Source organism: Leopardus geoffroyi, chromosome C1 (genome assembly GCF_018350155.1).
Source record: "Leopardus geoffroyi isolate Oge1 chromosome C1, O.geoffroyi_Oge1_pat1.0, whole genome shotgun sequence".
In the NCBI taxonomy this organism is placed as follows: domain Eukaryota; kingdom Metazoa; phylum Chordata; class Mammalia; order Carnivora; family Felidae; genus Leopardus; species Leopardus geoffroyi.
This window is the reverse complement of record NC_059328.1, coordinates 152,318,687-152,336,687: the sequence shown is the minus strand read 5'-3', so window position 1 is coordinate 152,336,687 and position 18,001 is coordinate 152,318,687. Positions and strand designations below refer to the sequence as shown.

At 38.1% G+C, this 18,001-nt stretch overlaps 1 protein-coding gene and 1 long non-coding RNA gene across 9 annotated transcripts in view; one reads left to right on the top strand and one right to left on the bottom strand.

Annotated features, from left to right (window-relative positions):
* Positions 1 to 778: 778 nt before the first annotated feature.
* KCNH7 (potassium voltage-gated channel subfamily H member 7) overlaps positions 779 to 18,001 on the top strand; it is a 486,826-nt gene continuing 469,603 nt past the window's right edge. For all 6 annotated transcript variants that reach the window (XM_045480018.1, XM_045480016.1, XM_045480017.1 and 3 more), the window contains exons 1-2: positions 779 to 1,146; positions 2,811 to 3,041. In XM_045480018.1, the coding sequence (XP_045335974.1) occupies positions 1,071 to 1,146; positions 2,811 to 3,041 (307 nt within the window). In that variant the 5' untranslated portion in view covers positions 779 to 1,070. The remainder of the gene's footprint in view (positions 1,147 to 2,810; positions 3,042 to 18,001) is intronic.
* The window catches only part of LOC123598995, a 70,211-nt gene continuing 55,696 nt past the window's right edge, over positions 3,487 to 18,001 (bottom strand). The window contains exons 6-9 of one of the 3 annotated variants that reach the window (XR_006712916.1): positions 16,566 to 16,694; positions 14,046 to 14,287; positions 8,250 to 9,973; positions 3,487 to 3,593 (exon numbers count right to left, since the gene is read on the bottom strand). This is a non-coding gene — a long non-coding RNA (uncharacterized LOC123598995). Of the gene's footprint in view, positions 3,594 to 7,057; positions 9,974 to 14,045; positions 14,288 to 16,565; positions 16,695 to 18,001 lie in introns of those variants that run through there. The other 2 variants (XR_006712918.1, XR_006712917.1) reach the window with 2 other exon arrangements.

Below are 18,001 nucleotides of genomic sequence, written 5' to 3'. Positions count from 1 at the left end.
CCAACGTTGCAACTCTTCACGGGTTCAAGCAGTGAAACAGGGCATGCTCAGCGGCGGTACCAGCAGCCTTTAGTCTTTGGGAGACTCGGCTCAGCTCAAGGCAGGGACAGGAGTGCCAATTCAGCTAGGGCTTCAGCACCCACCTCCGCGGAGTCCTGGGGATCCGAACTAAACCTGAACCCTTAAGTGGCTCATCCTCAGTCTTCAAACTCCTGAACGCCACCAGAGCTTAGAAATAGTCCTCACTGAGGGACTGTTTTCACACCTGTCTTTTCTTTGCAGCTAAGGGTGTTTTAGCTACTGCGGCGTGAGGAGCTCAGGGATGGAGCCCTGTGGCTGGTGGCCGTGGAGATCACCTTCCCAGAGTAGCTGTTTGTCACTGAGTTTTGGAGATTTCTTGGCTGGCTTCCGCTAAAGCACGCTTGAGTAATCCGAGCTGTGGCGGCGCCCAAGCTCTCGGGATAAAGGGTGTGTGTGTGTGTGTGTGTGTGTGTGTGTGTGTGTGTAGGGGAGAGGGCGGGGATAGAAACGTCAACTCCCCCCAACCCCCCAGCCTCCTTTTCTTTCTCGTCTTCCTGCAAAAGCCGCACGAGTCTTCCATCCCCCTCCTCCCCCCCCACCCCCCCCAGCCATCCTCACAGCTCTGGGCAACCGCCAGGTTAAGCCCATTTGCACTGGGAAATTGGCGCTGTTTGGGAGAAGAGAAACAGATCGATTGCCCTTGTGACTCCCCGCCCCCCTCCCACCCCACCCCACCCCCACCGCTCCCTCCCTCCCTCCCTCCCCCGCCACCCCCCTCACCCCGCCTCCTTCCCTCTCCCCACCCCCAAACCCTCTCACCCGCGGCAGTCCGGTGCGAGGCCCCTCCGGAAGGTGAAGGGGATGGATTGGACTCCGCTAGGGAAAGCGGGTGTCTAGAAGTGGTGCTAATGGGAAGAGATTTCTGGTTTCAAAAGAGGATGCTCTGCCACAAAGAGCGGCTCGCGCGCTGGCCTGGGCTCTAGCCGAGGAGAGATCCCGGGAGAACTCCAGAGCTCGGGGGGAGCGCTCCTCGGAGGACCGGGGTCAACATGCCTGTTCGCAGGGGGCATGTGGCACCACAAAACACATTTTTGGGGACCATCATACGGAAATTTGAAGGGCAAAGTAAGTTCATTTGTTCTCTTATCTCTCCCTCGCTTTCTGCTTTGACGGTGCACTTGGCGTTCGCCGCGTTCAGGCTGAGGAGCCGGCAACTCCGGGCTCTTTCAAGTTAACAGGCTGTGAAACCGAGCCAGGAGGTTCGAATGGCAGCGGGAGTGTTCTCCCCCAGATATTAATTCTGATTTACATTTTAGATTATGGTCTCCATTGTAGGAGGCAATTTGATCCTCCTCTCCCACTGCTCCATTATCTGCCTTGCTACTTAATGTCCTACTCTTCTACTATCTTAAAGGGAACGTACTAGTATAACATGGGTTTATATTTTGAGGCTGTTTAATTGTAGACTTTTTGAAAGTCAGGAGTAGAGCAGAGCATACCACTGGAACCAGAAAATGTAAATGGTAGCAGCGATGTAAACGGCTATGCAAACTATATTTTACCTGGGTTAAATTGCTAAGCTGTGGTATGACAGGGATGCTTGCTTGCTTTTAGTTTATAGAAGCTAAACTTTGCATTGAATCAACGCAAATATATCCCAAGAAGGATAATTTGGGAAAAGCAATATCTGATCCGTGCTGGTTCCCAATGCAAACGGTTGATTATTCAAAACAACATTTATGCCCCTTTATCATTTCCTTAAATTTCCGTTACGAAATGTGAAACTTGAAATGTAATAAGTAAATCCCACAACTGAATGCAGATACATTTAACATTCTCCTGTGGACTAACTGTAAGGAATGAATTATTGTTATATAAACATATTAATTTTAAATCCTATGCTTGTTAATTCATATTCCACATTTCCTTAAAACTACATTAGCACACAATTATGTTATACATTTTGCAGGTATTGGCACTGCATTTAGTGACGTGAGGATATAGTACCTTGTGTACAAAATATACTAGTATATCCTGTTCCCATCTTACCTGGAAATAGTAAATACAATTTATGATTGAAACTTAATGAGCCCTTTGTATTGAAATCCCTACTACTGCACAATTTCAAGGTTCTCCCCAAGTAAAAGTGAAAAGGTGCTAATGTGACATTTACTGTGTATGTGTAAATTTTTTTTCCTAGATAATATATATTATGAAAGGTGAATCTTCAAATTATTAAACTATTAACACAAAATAGTTCTATTGCTAATAGTTTCATGTTTTGTTTTGTTTTTTAACATGATGAGTGTGCAGCATGCCTTAGAGGGATAGAGAAAAGCCAAATCCAAAAAATAATAACTACTTTGAGAAAGTTGTACTCTTAAGGGCCAAAGCTGAGGTGAGAAATCTGACAGTTACAAGGTGTTTCATTGTTTGGGCTTTGAAAATATTTATCTTACAATTAAATGGTATTCTGGAAATAATCAATGGGCCAGCTGCTTGTTGAGTGTGCATTAGGACCCCCGGGAGTTACAAGGCTTGAGAACTAGACTATTTGAGAAATTACATTCTTGAAATTTGAAGAGTAGTTCCTTAATACTTTTTGTTAAAACTACTTGGGACTGTTAATTTCACATTTAGGATTTTTTTTTTCTTTTAAAACCCTGGGCAGTTAGAAATTTGGGAAGCACCTGCTTTTCAGATCTCCTGTTATGCAACAATTTGCTCCAGTGTTTATGGAAATCTTGTGGAAGCTTTTTAAAAGATGTCTCACTATCTTCTTATTGCAGATAAAAAATTTATCATTGCAAATGCCAGAGTGCAAAACTGTGCCATCATCTACTGCAACGATGGGTTCTGCGAGATGACTGGTTTCTCCAGGCCAGATGTCATGCAAAAGCCGTGCACCTGTGACTTTCTCCATGGGCCTGAGACCAAGAGACATGATATTGCCCAAATTGCCCAGGCATTGCTGGGGTCAGAGGAGAGGAAAGTGGAGGTCACCTACTATCACAAAAATGGTAAAGTTCATCTATTTAGAATTATTTTTACTTGATTGCAGTGAAATGAAATTTTGACAACTGATTATTGAAAGTTCATATGCAGAGAAGCTCCAAATATTCAGTTGTAGATATCTTTTGCTTCTAGTATTTTAGGATTCAGGAAATCTGGATGCTTTCACTAGTGGACTAGTAAGGACAATTTCTTCTTTGAGTAAGGGTACTCTGTACTCTTCAAAAGTGCAATGACTTACTATCACTAGGACAAAGTACCACAAATCAGTCTTACTCTCTCCCCTTTCTAGGGAATAATATAAAGGCCAATAATTTACTGATTGCATTGATAGATGTATCCAAGGAGACACATACAGAATTTTATTTGCTTGAACCTGAAAATATTTCACAAAGCAACATCTTATAGAAAACTATGTATCTTCAAGTAAAACTACTGCAGTTATAAATGTTTCTTGGCTCTTCAGCTTTATTTGATAGTCAACACCCCTTGTTTCTTTTGCTCCTTTTCATGTAACATTAAGGTGATATGTAAGAACGTAAAGAATTGGTCCAGTAAACCTATGTATATTCAAATAATAAAGGCTGTTAAAGATTTGTCCTAAAATAAGAAATGGGCAAAGGGAGCTATGATACTGTGGAGTTGTCAGTAATCATTTTTATAGCTGCAACAAAACTGGCATCTCAAACTTAAGGTCATACCTCAACTTCAAGGGCACCCCTCCTTCTTTCAGGCTTGCTTTGGGAGTATAATATAATAGACCTATAATAGTTCCCCCCAAATGTCCATTTAATAGACATGCATTCATTAAACATACCATATATAGCATATGAACTCACATGTATGAATATTCATATATACCCATTTAAAAGAATATACATTCTCAAATATACACAGTGATATTTGACAATTTAGTGCTTAAATGTAAATCACTTAAAATGCATGCTGTGGTTGGTTTTGTTGATAGTGCATTACCATTTTTTTTCCATTGGCAGAAATCATTGAGGCAGAGGGGTATATAGTCAGATTTTTAGGTAACTCTTAAGTTTTACAAATGAGAAAATGATATGTTATAACCTATATCATATAATGATTCATCATTTGATGAAATACACAGCAGAAATTCTAGCAGGGAAAAGGTTTAACCCTTCCTCTTATTTTCTTACAATTAAATATTTTATGATAGAAAATGTAGTTCTTAATTACTGGTTTTTCCTTAACATCAACTTATGTGAGTATATGTGACAAACTATGATTAGAAAAACAGGTTTGTATAACTTTGGATCAATCTGCAATGAAAACAATTATATGATTATCAACCAACATAGAGATTGCTTTTAAACTTCTCATCCCTCCCCCCTTTTCAATCAGTAGTGTTGGCATGCTAGAAATAGCCTAATTGCTCTGTTGTCTTGAAAGCATTTCTTGGACTAAGGCTCTCACTATCCAAATGCAACCCATCTTTTTTGTGTGTGTATCTGATGCCAACAATTTGGGCTTTTGGAGTAATTTAATTGTCTGACATTTTTCCCCATCTGAATATTTATCATGATATTGATACAATCTATATTGTGATTATGCAGGGCATGCTGGTCCACATTTGATCATTATGTTTTCTGGGATATTTCAGTATTTTTTTTTAAACTTGAAGAATTTAAGTATAAAATGAATCTGGACTGTCAGGATCACTTAGATACTCACTATATTTTTCAGAAAGTATTTTGAAATGAAAGCTGTTATTATATGGCACGCGGAATGGTGATATTTCAAAACCTTGTGTAACTTGTATAATGTGAGCACATGAAGTTATCTCAGAATACCCAATAAAGGCAACTTAAGGTGGAATCACAAACATGAATGTAAAAGTTTCTACAGCGAAGATGCTCCTGGTACATTGACTAATGCAAATCTTTCTATCTGAGTGATGCACTTGGTTATATGAATTAAAACCTTCTCATTTTAAAAAAGGAATCTTTACTTAGAAGCTTGTTTAGCTATATAAATATTAACCTTTGGTGATGATTTTGATTCTGTTGGCTTCATTTTCAGATTTGAGTCAGTTTACAAAGACTTGGTAATCTTTAGAGCTAATGCCAAATGCTGCCTATTTTAAAAACTTTTATTGATATGAGATATGTGAGATAATGGGCCAAACTTTTTATTTTTCTTTTTCCAAAGAAAAAGATTAATTTTATTATATTTTTGGATTGTGAAGACACAGCCCAATTTGCTGTCAATGTAATCAACCTGTGTTTTTGAGACTAGTTCAGATACCTTGAATAGAATCTTCAAAGTGCATTGGTTTTATTCACATGGCAACTGCAAATTCAGTCAGAGCTTGTGAAGTTCAAATGCTTTGAAAGCCTTGCCCTTAGAGACCTGCCTGGCACCCTACATTTATAAAATCAGGAAGGGATAAAATCACCAACATTTTGTATTGGTTTGTTTTTCAGTTTCCTTACTTCTTTATTATTGAGCTAATTTACTTTGGGGGGTTTCTTGGTTTCTTGAGTATATACAGTAAATGCTTCCTTTACTTATTCTGTATTTAGCACTTTACAGGAATATGGATAGGAATGTACTAAGCACAGTGAGCAAAGTAACAAAAAGTTGAGATATTCTGTTTCCACTTTTTCCAGTCACTCATACTAGCGCAGCAAAACCATAAGCTTGGTTTTACTTCTGAACGCTTGTTTTCCAAACTGGCCAGAGGTGTTCTACACAGTTTGAACCCATGATCTATGCCATGAGTTCACATACATGCAGTGTGTGATCAGCTGCATGATCCCCCTCATGAAGCCACACTTCCTTCCATGCTACTTTATGTGATTTTACCAGGTACCGTTGAACTTGCTGTTTACCAGAATATCAATTTTTAAAAACCTAGTTATTTGCAGTAGGCATATTTGACAGCCCTTCCTTTGAGGATTCTATTTTACAGTTTAAGTCATTATTGCATAAATCATTCTTGGCAGCTGTGAAATATTGCTTGAGGTGATAAAGCTGTAAATCTTTTGACATAAAGCTCTAATTATACAAAACTATAATTACGCAGAGGCTTATACAAGGATGGGCATGTATTTTAATAGGGTAATGCATTCACTTTTAAAACAAGTTTTTAGGGGTGCCTGCCTGGCTCAGTCAGTAGAGCATGCGGCTCTTGGCTTGGGGTCTTGAGTTCAAGCCCCGCGTAGGAAGTAGAGCTTACTTAGGATAAAACAAACAAACAAACAGTTTTTAAACTTAGATTGAGGAATAACAAATGCTTCAGTTATTAACTAGATCATAGTTTGGAGGTGATGTTAATAGCAAGGAAACAGAAAAGTTGGTCCTCTTTTAATTTATCGCTCATCAGGTTTGGAGTGTGTAGGTTTTGTAGTTCTCCGCTACCTGTAGCTCATCAGGTTTTGTAGTTCTCCACTACAAAGAGAACTAGCAGTTGATGTGCTTGTCCACTTCAGGCATACGCAGACATGTGATTTTTACCTTAAATTATCCAGCAAGTCTAAACATTTGGAAAATCAAAGTTTGTTTCTCCAAAGTAAATAAATAAATACATGTCTTAACTCAGTCGGAAAACAGGGCATACAATGCTTCATTTTTAGAGGTTGGAGCATTCCTGTCTTTTTGCCGTTATGCTCTCAGACATGGTACAATGGCAGTTTCGTTAACAAGCCAGAAATGTGCCTATCTTTGCCTTGTCGTCAAAGAACTAAAGGATGAGAAGAGGCTGAGGGAAGTCTTTTCGTGATCCAGACAGGGCACCAGTCATGTTGGGACAAAGTTGCAGAGGCAGTGTTTGATTCACCTAGACTCAAAAGAGGTTTTGGTTTGATAACATTAACTCTACCATCTCTGAGGGTTAGTTGGAAAGACCTTATAGAAAGTGTTTCATTGTTGGGAGGAAAGGTGAAGATGTGTGCTGAGTGCCACCACCTCTCTTGAAGGTAGTGTTTTAGGCGCTAGAGGAACAATAGGAGGAGATGCAAAAGAGGACACAAGTTCATTTCTGCTTTCAGGATATTTGCATTATGGAGTGACTAACCTTCCCTTCTATCTTCGAAACCCCAAGATGTTTTCGTGAAGTTGTTTTGAAAGAAAAAAGAGTGTATAGACCATGAAATGAAGAAGCTTTTATATAAATGGAGAACAGAATTTAGGGTTAATTACCACTCTTCCTCTATCCCCCCACTGTAAAATAAACTTGTTTTTGTGTATTTCCTGTCTCCTTTTGTCATTTATATGCAATACTAACTTATTAAAGAAACAATGTAGTTCAGTTAAAGCCTTAATAGCTCAAAAATAAATGTTATCACAGTCTTCTGTGTTGTATGACATGTAAAATACTCAGCTTTCATAATTCCCGAATTGTGTAGTAGAGATACAGATGGTAGCTTTTATAGAAGAATGGAAATATATTCTATGTATGTGTAATTCAAGTGATAAGAAAAATTTTCAGGGAGTGTCTTGCCTAGAATTTATTTTGGTGTTCGTTTTAACTTTCTGTTTATACACTCTCATGTTTCACCCAACAGTAACCTTAACATGTATTTTCTTTCATATACCTAAAGTTTGTGACATCTCATGGACCCTGGATATTGTATAGAACTTAAATATGATCAGTGTATTGATTAAGAAATTAAGAATTCTCGAGAAACATTCCTCCTCACAGTTTGAAAACTTGATCTCACTGTTGTCCCAAGTGAAAACAAAATGTCCCCAAATGGTAGTTGGGCTACATTCTTCAGTCCCCTTTTTACCACCTACCAGCACTGTACCTCTATGCAGCTCTGGTCCTAAAACTTAGAAGCCGTGTTGTCCGCCAGCTTCAGAGATAACTGCTCAGTTATTTTCACACCCAAGGGACTTGAGAACAGGGTCAGTTCAGGGTGATAGGGACAGGCTAGCCTTAGTGGGAGGAACTGACTTCTCTGGCCTCTATTGGCTTTCAACATTGTTTTTATTTTTATTTTTTCACTATAAATAGTCATTAAATCAATTACGGGCACTCAGCAGCCAGGAGAGTCCTAGGATAATTAATTCACAGGGAAGTAGCAGTTGGACTATGAAATGTTAAGACATCAGCATTCATCTGGCCATATAAACTAGAGGCCTCGGGGTTGTTTTCTGTTTTGGGTTTTCCTTCCTCTTCTCCCCAAACCAGTTGGTCACAAACTTTTTTCAATATTTACAGCTGAAATATCTCCCAGTGTTACCTTTACTTTTCCATCACTGCCAAATGCCATAGTCGAAGCCCTCTTTGTTCTTCTTCTGGAATATTGAGGATTGAAGTTTTCCTGCCTCTGCTATCCTTTCCTCACAGTGCCATCAGAGAGCTGTTTCTGAAACAAGAATCCCATACGCTGATGACTTATTGAAGCCAAGCATCACTCTAAATAAATTTCATATATTAAATGATGAGTACAACAATCTCATAAAATACGTACTCTCATCATCCCCATTTTATAAGAAAAAAACACTGTGACCCTGAGACATTAATTTTCCAAATCACACACAGCTTATAGTGGTGATGCCTGATCCCTTAACCACTTTGCCATATTTGCTGCTAAATGCCCTTATGATATACCTTGACTTAAAACACCTATCTTAACTCATTAAGACTCTCAGGATAAAGTTATAGACTTTTTAATAGGATGCTTGGTCCCTTTCAGAATCGAATTCACTTGGGTGTTTAAGTAGGGTATGTTTAGAGGAACCAGCTGGATTCACAGGTCTGACCAAGTTTACCTTACTTGCACCTCATTTATTTCCTGATACCTACGTGGAGAATAACATCCACTTTGTTAGGGTAATTGGATGTGTTGTATACAATAAAATACATAGCGTTATTTCTAGCTTGGTCTCTTGCCCATAATATGTACTTAATAAATATTTATTAGGTGAATATCTTGCCAAGTCCATTTCTGTTACAAATCTTATGTTTCAATAATATTTGACTGCTCAGAGTTTCTCGAATAAGCCATGCACTTTTATGTCACTGAGGCTTTGCTCACCCTTCACAAGTTTTCTTTCATCTGTAGTAAACAGTTCAAAACCTCAATGAATAGATTGCCTTTCCCTCAGCTTCTCACTCTAAAGAAACCATTATCTGCCTTCCAAAGACCGATCAAAAGACTTCTCTGTGAAGTCTTTTCTGATGATCCCATTGCCTGCTCCAGACTACCAACTTAACGTTTCTCTTTGTCTTCACAACACTTGGCTCTAAACTCCAATGTAGCACCTGGAATGTGCTGTATGTCATTATATATTATTGTAGTTAACCATCTGTTGGTAAAGTTCATTAGGAGAAAATATTGAATCTCACTAATTTCCATGTCCGGAATATATGGAAGAGTGCATGGTATGAAGTACATGCTCAATTAGCATTCACACAAAGAATGAAGAGAGAATAAGAAATGGTACCATGACGCTGGGGAAGCAAGAAACAAATTGAGATCAGGGCGCATGAGAAACGTGAGCTATGGAGACTATGTGACACTTCGACTTTTCTTACTTTCTAAAATGTTAAGAAGAATTTTCACCTGAATTTCATCAGTAACTAGATTTCCTTGCTTATAAGCTAAGGTATAAATCATCTTTATAGCCTACAACTATGCAGATAGCTAGAAATATTTGATAAAATGTTAAAAGCTATTAACCAAAAATTAGTAACCAGTTACTACCCAAGTGGCACTCACTCAGCACTGCATCGAAATGGCTCTCCAACAATCTCTCCGTAATAGCCAAACCCAAAATTCTCTCCTGTTCTTTTCTGTCTTGAATTTATTGCTGTGTTTGACATACTGTATTGACCACACAAGTTACACAGTTTTGGCATTTTATATCTAGTATAACGTTTTATTTCTTGATGTTTTCTTGAAAATTCTTAATTGACAGTGAAGCTTGCTCTCAGGGCCACTTAGTAATGAGGGTGTTAAATCTAAAATAATAAAGATAGTTTATTAGCAATAATAAAAGTCATTATTATTAATCATGATTGTCAAATGAACATTTTCTCTCTCTTTACTGTGCTATCTGCGTTTAGCAAAAGTGCTGAACTACTGAGGAACAATCGAATCAGACAGCAGTAAGACATTAATCACCATCGTGAGGAAACTTGTCCTATTACTGAACAGTTAAGGTGAAATTGACACTTGTCACACACAGGTGGGTTAAGAGAAATCCAAGTGCTAGGCTCCTATTGCTATGACAGAACATTCCATATTTTTCTTTTAGTCCTTTAAATTATATGAAATATCTAATTAAGAAAACCAAAGTAGTCTTTCTGTGGGCAGTTCAAATGGTGGCTGAGACGACCCCCTGGGCCTTTTCCTCAGTTAAAGTAGGGCTGTGTGTGAACAAACTCTCCTTTTCGTGGTTTCCATTGTTTTGTAGAATTGTCTCACACTTTTTTTTTTTTTTTTTATTTCAAAAATGGATAAGATAGCCCGGCTGGTGCTTGGTGGGTGAGAACTGGAGAGGAGTGAGAGAGAGCTGCAGGTGCATTTTGCCCTTAGTTGGCTCCTGTTTGCAAACTCATCTAAACTAGACTGTGCCATGCGGGGTCTGGCGAGGCTGCTACAGCCACACTGCTGCTCTTGCTTACCTGCTTTTTTCTCTGGGTGGCCAGTCAGATGCCATTGTGACAGCAGGTGGACTCTCACCGTTGCTGCTTTTATTTGGGTTTTTTTCTTTCTGTTCTGTTTCGTTTTTGTTTCTTTCTTGACAATCATTGGGAGTGTTTTCTTTTCTTTTTTGAAATAATGTATTCTTTTTTTAAATGTTTATTTTGAGAGAAAAAGAGAGTGTGAGTGGGGGAAGGACAGAGAGAGAGAGAGAGAGAAAGAGAGAGAGAGAGAGAGAGAGAGAGAGAGAGAGAATCCCAAGTAGGCTACACTCTGCCAGTGGAGAACCCTTCAAAGGGCTTGAACTCATGAACTGTGAGATCATGACCTGAGCTGAAACCAAGAGCCAGACACTTAACTGACTGAGCCACCCAGACAGCTCCATTTGGGAGTGTTTCTGTTTGTCCGATTTTGTTTTCCTAAGACATGGATTCTTTCATGTTTGAAATAATTAATTGGTTTTGAGAAACATGTAATAACTGCCTGGGTTGGAGGTAACTTAGAATGGTTGTTGCTTCTGATACTGACGTTTGACTTCTGTGTTCAAAACACCCTTCTTAATTATATTCAGTGAAGTCTGTACTAATGACCCAGGATGATTAGAGTGATGACAAAAAGTATAAAATTCGTGGTGGTTTCATAATCAATTTCTCAAAGATCAAGTAATGAATAAGATCTAGGACAAACAGCATGAGTGACTCAGTCAGTTAAGCATCCGACTCTTGGTTTTGGCTCAGGTCATGATCTAGTGGTTTGTGAGCTCGAGCCCTGCATTGGGCTCCATGCTGACAGTGTGGAGCCAGCTTGAGATTATTCTCTCTCTCCCATTCTCTATGCCCCTCCCCTGCTCGTGCTCTCTCTTCCTCTCTCTGTTTCTCTCTCTCTCTCTCTCTCTCTCTCTCTCAAATAAATAAATAAACTTAAAAAAGAATGAGGACAAACTAAGGTATTTTTATTTTAAAAAATAGGGGCACCTGGGTGGCTCAGGCAGCTAAGCGTCTGACTTCGGCTCAGGTCATGATCTCATGGCTTGTAAGTTCGAGCCCCGCATCGGGCTCTGTGCTGACAGCTCAGAGCCTGGAGCCTCTTCGGATTCTGTATCTTTCTCTCTTTCTCTCTCTCTGCCCCTCCTTCGCTCATACTCTGTTTCTGTCTCTCAAAAATAAATAAACATTAAAAAAATTTAAAAGAAAAAAATAAAGATCCATCTGTGTCAGAAAAGATCACATATTGGAATCACAATCCTTGGGTTTTTTTAATATACTAAGATTACATCAATTCAATAAAATAAGTGTTAGAGCTACGTGACATCATATGTTATATGAATAATTTTTCATCAGGTTCCCATTACTTCTCTTAGCTAAATTAGTGAAAAATTTCTTCCAATTTTACTACCAAATTCTTATTACACCATCCATTTTCTTTAATAGTGTTAATCAGATACTCTTGAACTGTATATTCATTTAGGTCCTGTATACACATGGATATGCTCTCCCGGTTTTAAATTTTGTGGTTGCAGTTTATAGACCATAGCCCTCCACGTTATTACTCTTCTCCCAAAGGACTAATGTTAATTGAGTTCCAATCTTGTGACTGGCTCTTTATATACATTACATTATCTGATTTTCATGATAGCTTTGGGAGTAGATATTATCACTTTTTACAGGTTAAGTTGACATTCAGAGAAGTTAAGTAAAGTACTGATGATCACAGAGGAAAGTGGAGATGAGTTTAAAATCTAAATTTGTCTGTGCTTGCAAACTTTATTGCCTCCAAATGATACACTGTTCAAACCTCACCCGATTTCGTAATTAGATGTCCTAATTGTAGTTCTTAATTGTAGTCTTTTATCGATTACCTGAGGTGTGAATCTGCTTCAATTAATTTGAACCAGAAGGTGAATGAAGCAAGCTTTATCCTAGGTATTTTGTATTTTAAACAGAACTATGTCATTCAAAATGGATCTCTATGTGGTAGGATGCTCAATTTCAGTAGAATGAGGATAGCCAGTGTATGCCAAAATCTTTGCATAATTATTAATGGCATCCTTTTTTCCTTTTCAAAATGTCCCTGTTTGAGACTGTAAATTATATAGTCAAGGTAGATTTGGGGGACATTTTAGTTAAGGGTTCCTCAACTACTATTTGTCTAGTCCTTATCTAAGTGTGGAAGAAAATTCTTATGGTATCGTGATTCAATTGCAGGAGCTCTGTTGTGCTCTCACCCTCTTCTTCCCACAAAAGAGTTTTGTTTCCTGGGAAAATTATGCGATTTGACAAGATCCATCACTGGTATTTAAAGGGTAAATCCTAGGGGCGCCTGGGTGACTCAGTCAGTTAAGCCTCCAACTTCAGCTCAGGTCATGATCTCGTGCTTCCTGGGTTCTAACCCTGCGTCCAGCTCTGTGCTCACAGCTCAGAGCCTGGAGCCTGCTTCGGGTTATGTGTCTCCCTCTCTCTCTGCCTTCCCCATCTCCCACTTGTGTCAAGTCTCTGTCTCTGACTCTCTCACGACAATAAATAAACATTAAAAAAAATTTTAATAGAAAATAAAAGGGCAATCGTAAACTTTCTGGGGTGGGGAGTCTCTGGCTTATTTAAAATACCTCCAGTTTTCTTCATCCTGGTTCCAAATGTCAGTCTCAGTTTCTGCTACACACCCAATTATCTTGTGCTTCTGAGCTCCTTCCGCCCAGAGGCCACCACCCTCTCCTGTGCATGGTTTTCTCTAAATCCCTCAGGCAACCTTGTCCACATATTCTAACACTTTTTTCTTATCTCTGGTAGAACACTTATGAAATTATCTTGTAATAATTTGTTTCTATGTCTGTCTCTTTCACTCAGTGTTGAACTTGAAGAGATTTGTTAAGGCTCTTATGTAAAAAAGAGGCAATGGAGGGAGAGAAAAAAATAAATTTGAAAGAACCCGGGGATACACTGTTTGCCAATGAAAATGCTTTTTCATTGGCAAAAAGCAAAGGAGACGTTTTACAGAAGTCTCCTTCATTCAACATTCTGTGCCAGTCATTTTGCTTGGTATGAGAATTGTAAAAATTGAAAACCCGCATTGTTTAATAATTAACTTAGTAACTTGGCTGCCATATGGTTTCTGCATCATGAAGCAATTTATTCTAATACTTGACCGGTTTCTCTTCCTGAAAAGACATAACTAATCACCCTTCTTCAGTTGGTCTAGAAGGAGAGGCGTAAAGGGTCAGGACAGTCTAGATTGATGTTTAATGCCTACGGAGCAGATTCTGATGGGACATCTTCACATCAATGAAGGAAAGAACATGTCTACATGTTCTTATAATAATATATGCACATTTGAAGCAATCCCAGCCCTCCCTGAATTTCCTTAGTTGAATACTTATAATAAAATACTTACAAATCCTTGCCATTATTCTGATGTCTTTTTCTGTAGTCTTTCTGTAAATACCAGGAACAGCCTCAGACTTACATTGGCTTCCCAACACATTTCATTCTTTTCCCCAAACCCAGAGTCGTAAGTTGAGATCGCAAGGCCTGTTTGGTATCAGCAGACACTTCATCAGTCACATCCTGATACAGGATTTCACCACCTCAACAAGGACTTCATATCTCCACTCTCTCTTACAATGATTTAACTCCCTTGTCAAAAAATTAGAAAATACAGAGAACAAATAGAAAAAAAAAAACCACCTAATAATCTTGAACCTAAAGAATAAGTGTATTTTCTACACACGCATATGTGCACGTGAGCACACACGTGCACGCGTGCACACACACACATGCACACACACAGGATAGCACTGTGTATACCAAGCTGTAGCCTGTTTTCCTCACTGAGAAATTAATGAATATATAACATTTAACACATGGACAGTACATAAATTAATATTCACACAGTATTACACTAAAGGGAATAAAATATTACCAACGATACTTTATTATCAACTTTTCACAATTGTAAACACATACAAAGAGTCTGTCTCTCCTGCACACTTGTGCTATTTTTTTCCTTAATGCTCACTCCTAGAGGTATACTTGTACAATATGTGTATCTTAAAAATCTTTGGTACCTTGGGGCACCTGGATGGCTCAGTTGGTTGAACGTCGGACTTCAGCTCAGGTCATAATCTCGTGGTTTGTGAGTTTGAGCCCCGCGTCGGGATTTGTGCTGATAACTCAGAGCTTGGAGCCTGCTTTGGATTCTGTCTCCTTCTCTCTCTGCCCCGCCTCTGCTCATTCTCTCCCTCCCTCTGTCTCTCAAAAATAAACATTAAAAAAAAAAAAAAAAACAAAACCTTTTGTACCTCTTGTGCACACTTACCATGTAAAGCTGGGAGTTATTTCAAAAAAATTTGACCCAATAAAAATAGAATCTTACTGTTCCATCACTGAATTTAACCTGCAATCCTTATTAAAAAACACATGTAGAAACCATTGAGGCCATTTATTTTCTTATTTAAAGAAACTAGTGCTCAGTATTGCCAAACCTAGGGAGCTATGGAAGTCTCCCAAGTAGCTGATTGTGCATACTGGACGCCTCATCCCACACCAGGGTCACTTTTCCAAACACTGCTCTTCACATTCACATTTTCATTTCAGTAACTTGCTGACAGTTTTCCAAGCCTCAGATTCAGAAACTAGTAGTAATTATTGACTACTTAGCAGGATTCTGTGAGCATTTTCTCCTTTCTTTTCGGAATAAGTTGGATTTGAAGTTATTTTCAGTATTTTGTATTATCTCTCTATGATTAAAATCTTGTTTAGTGGAAAGAGTTTTTATTTGGTAGTTTGCATCTGAATATATACATATATATATACATATTTAAAATTTATAGTTTTGTTTAGATTCGAAGTGATAGACATGAAAGGTAGTAAAACTCATAATAAACGTTCAGCTGAAATACCATGTAACAGATACAAAATGTACTTGTAAACTATAAATGACATCAAATGTTCAAAATACACAATAATATGTGGGAAATATGCAAGCGAAAGAAACTCCACATAGTATTAGACAAACCTGTAACTTTCTCCAATATAACACTACCGAAATGACTGCAGAGAAAGATCATTCTCTTCCTAGGCTGCCTTACTTAACTGAGACATGCAGAGCTCAGGTAATCTGATCTTTCTAGCTGTGACTCAATTCTGGGTCTTCCCTCCAGGTGTTCTTTATAATGAATGTCACTTAACCAAGGCTCAGTAGGATTTATGGATTCCCAGATTGCTCCTCTCTGAATTTGCTCCCTGAGTGAAGGACTACACAAAAATGCCACTAATGATGCACAGCCTCAACTGTCCTGTTAGCTGGCTTCTATTCAGTTCTCACTCTAAAATGGCAGGACTTGTTTCTTTGCAGTTCATGTTTCTAGAGTGAGCAGAAGCAGTAGTGAGCCCTACTGAAATTTCATACCCACCAACATTCATTATTTTAAATGTATTCACAGCAATGTGAGTATAGTGTGACTTGCACAACATTTTGTTTTAATTATTCTCTCCTTGGAGGATGCCAATAACTTCAGCAATGAATTTCCTTCCAGAGAATACTTCATATAAAAAGTTCTGTTAGTACTTTTTGTTATTAATCTAAATTTTTTGAAAATGTAATGGATACTGATTATGTTTTCTAAATCTTTACTGTAAGTTTCGTAATGTCATTCTTGATTTGTCTTCAATCATAGAAAATAAAGATAAATATTTGGTTGAGCTACAGCTCAGCCTCAGAAAACTAATCTCAAGTGTAAAAGAATAGGCAAGCATATTTTCATAAATATTTCTCATATGGCATTTGATAAATTGCTAGTAACATTTAAAAACATTTCTTTTCCAGAAGAGAAGGCTTAGAGATTTTAGTTAGAATATCTGAGGTTATAGAATTTAAAAATTAAAATATAAAGAATGAAGGTGAAACTTTTACCTCTTAACTACTTTAGCTGCATGTTGGTTTACCTGGAAGAGGCAAACAAAAGAAATTCCAGGCATGTCATTTTCATTCCAGCAGAAGTCATATGTGCTAACTTATGTTAAAGAATCCAAGAAACATAGACTAAAAAAAAAGAGAAAAAAAATGTTTTAAGTAACGACATTATAATATAATGAGGCAGGACCTCCTTGCTACTAGTCCCTCTGTTCCAGAATTGAAATAAATCACCCCTTCCCCATCACTACAACTAATTTAAGCATAACTTAAGAGAAAATAAGATCCTGGGTTGGTGTTCTTTTTGTTGATTTTAGTCTATTTACATCCGTGCATAGTGGTATCTTGCAAGTGAGTTAAGACTGGGCTTGTTAAATTATCTGTGGCAACTAATATTTTATAATTGATCTGGATTAAATAATAAAGTGTGGTTTGAGCATTTTAAATAATATTAACCATCATTTATTGAGCACATACAATGTGCTAGTACTCTTCTAAAATCTCATTTTTATTTCTAATCCTCATAACTTCCTATGAGGTAGGTGTTCCCCTTTTACAGATTTGAAAGATGAAGCCAATAAACTTCCCAAAACGACTCAAGTAGCATATAACATAGCCGCACTTGAAGTACACGTTGTCTTCCTTCAGAGCCTATGGACTCAACTCCAGAACACCACTGAGCATGCCTCCTGTCCGTGTGTTGGCCCTGACACACACAGTGTACACATCTGTAGACTCACGTCCCTTCTTGACAGAAAAGTGTCAATTGTTTCTTGATTTCAGGCATGCAAACATTTTCAATCTGGAAGCTTCGGAGTTTCTTTTCTTAAATGCAGTTAGATGCCTGCCGCTGGTGTTTTAGAAACGAATTCACCTCTTTCCCCACCGCCTAATTCAGTGCCTTGCAAAAAGTAGCTACTCAATAAATAATCTCTTTAAATATATGAATTAATATAAACATGAGGCAAACTCTCTTAACCATTTGATCTGTCAGTTACTGCTTCAATAAAGTGGAAGTCATCTCTTGCTTATTGGAAAAGGATGATACAGAGGGAGCATAGCATGGTAGCTAAGGTCATGGACTCTAGAGTCAGGGTGCCTGGGTCTAAATATTGAACATATTTATTGTGTGATCTGCAAGTTACCTAACTACCATGTCCTCAGATGCATCATCAGTGAATGGGGACTATGGTAATACTAGAACCTATCTTCTAGGTTTTGCAAGGACTAAATGTGTTTATAAATGTAAAAGCACGTACAACAGCTCCCAGTACCTAGTAAGTGTAATGTAAGTGTTAACAAAAAAATAATATGAACAGGAAAAAAAAATGTGTGAAAAAGAATTGGGTTAAAAATGCATATTAAGTCGATATGCTCACTGAGTGTTGTGCGCAAAAAGAAATTTAGAGCTGCATGTGTGACTGAATAAAAAATGT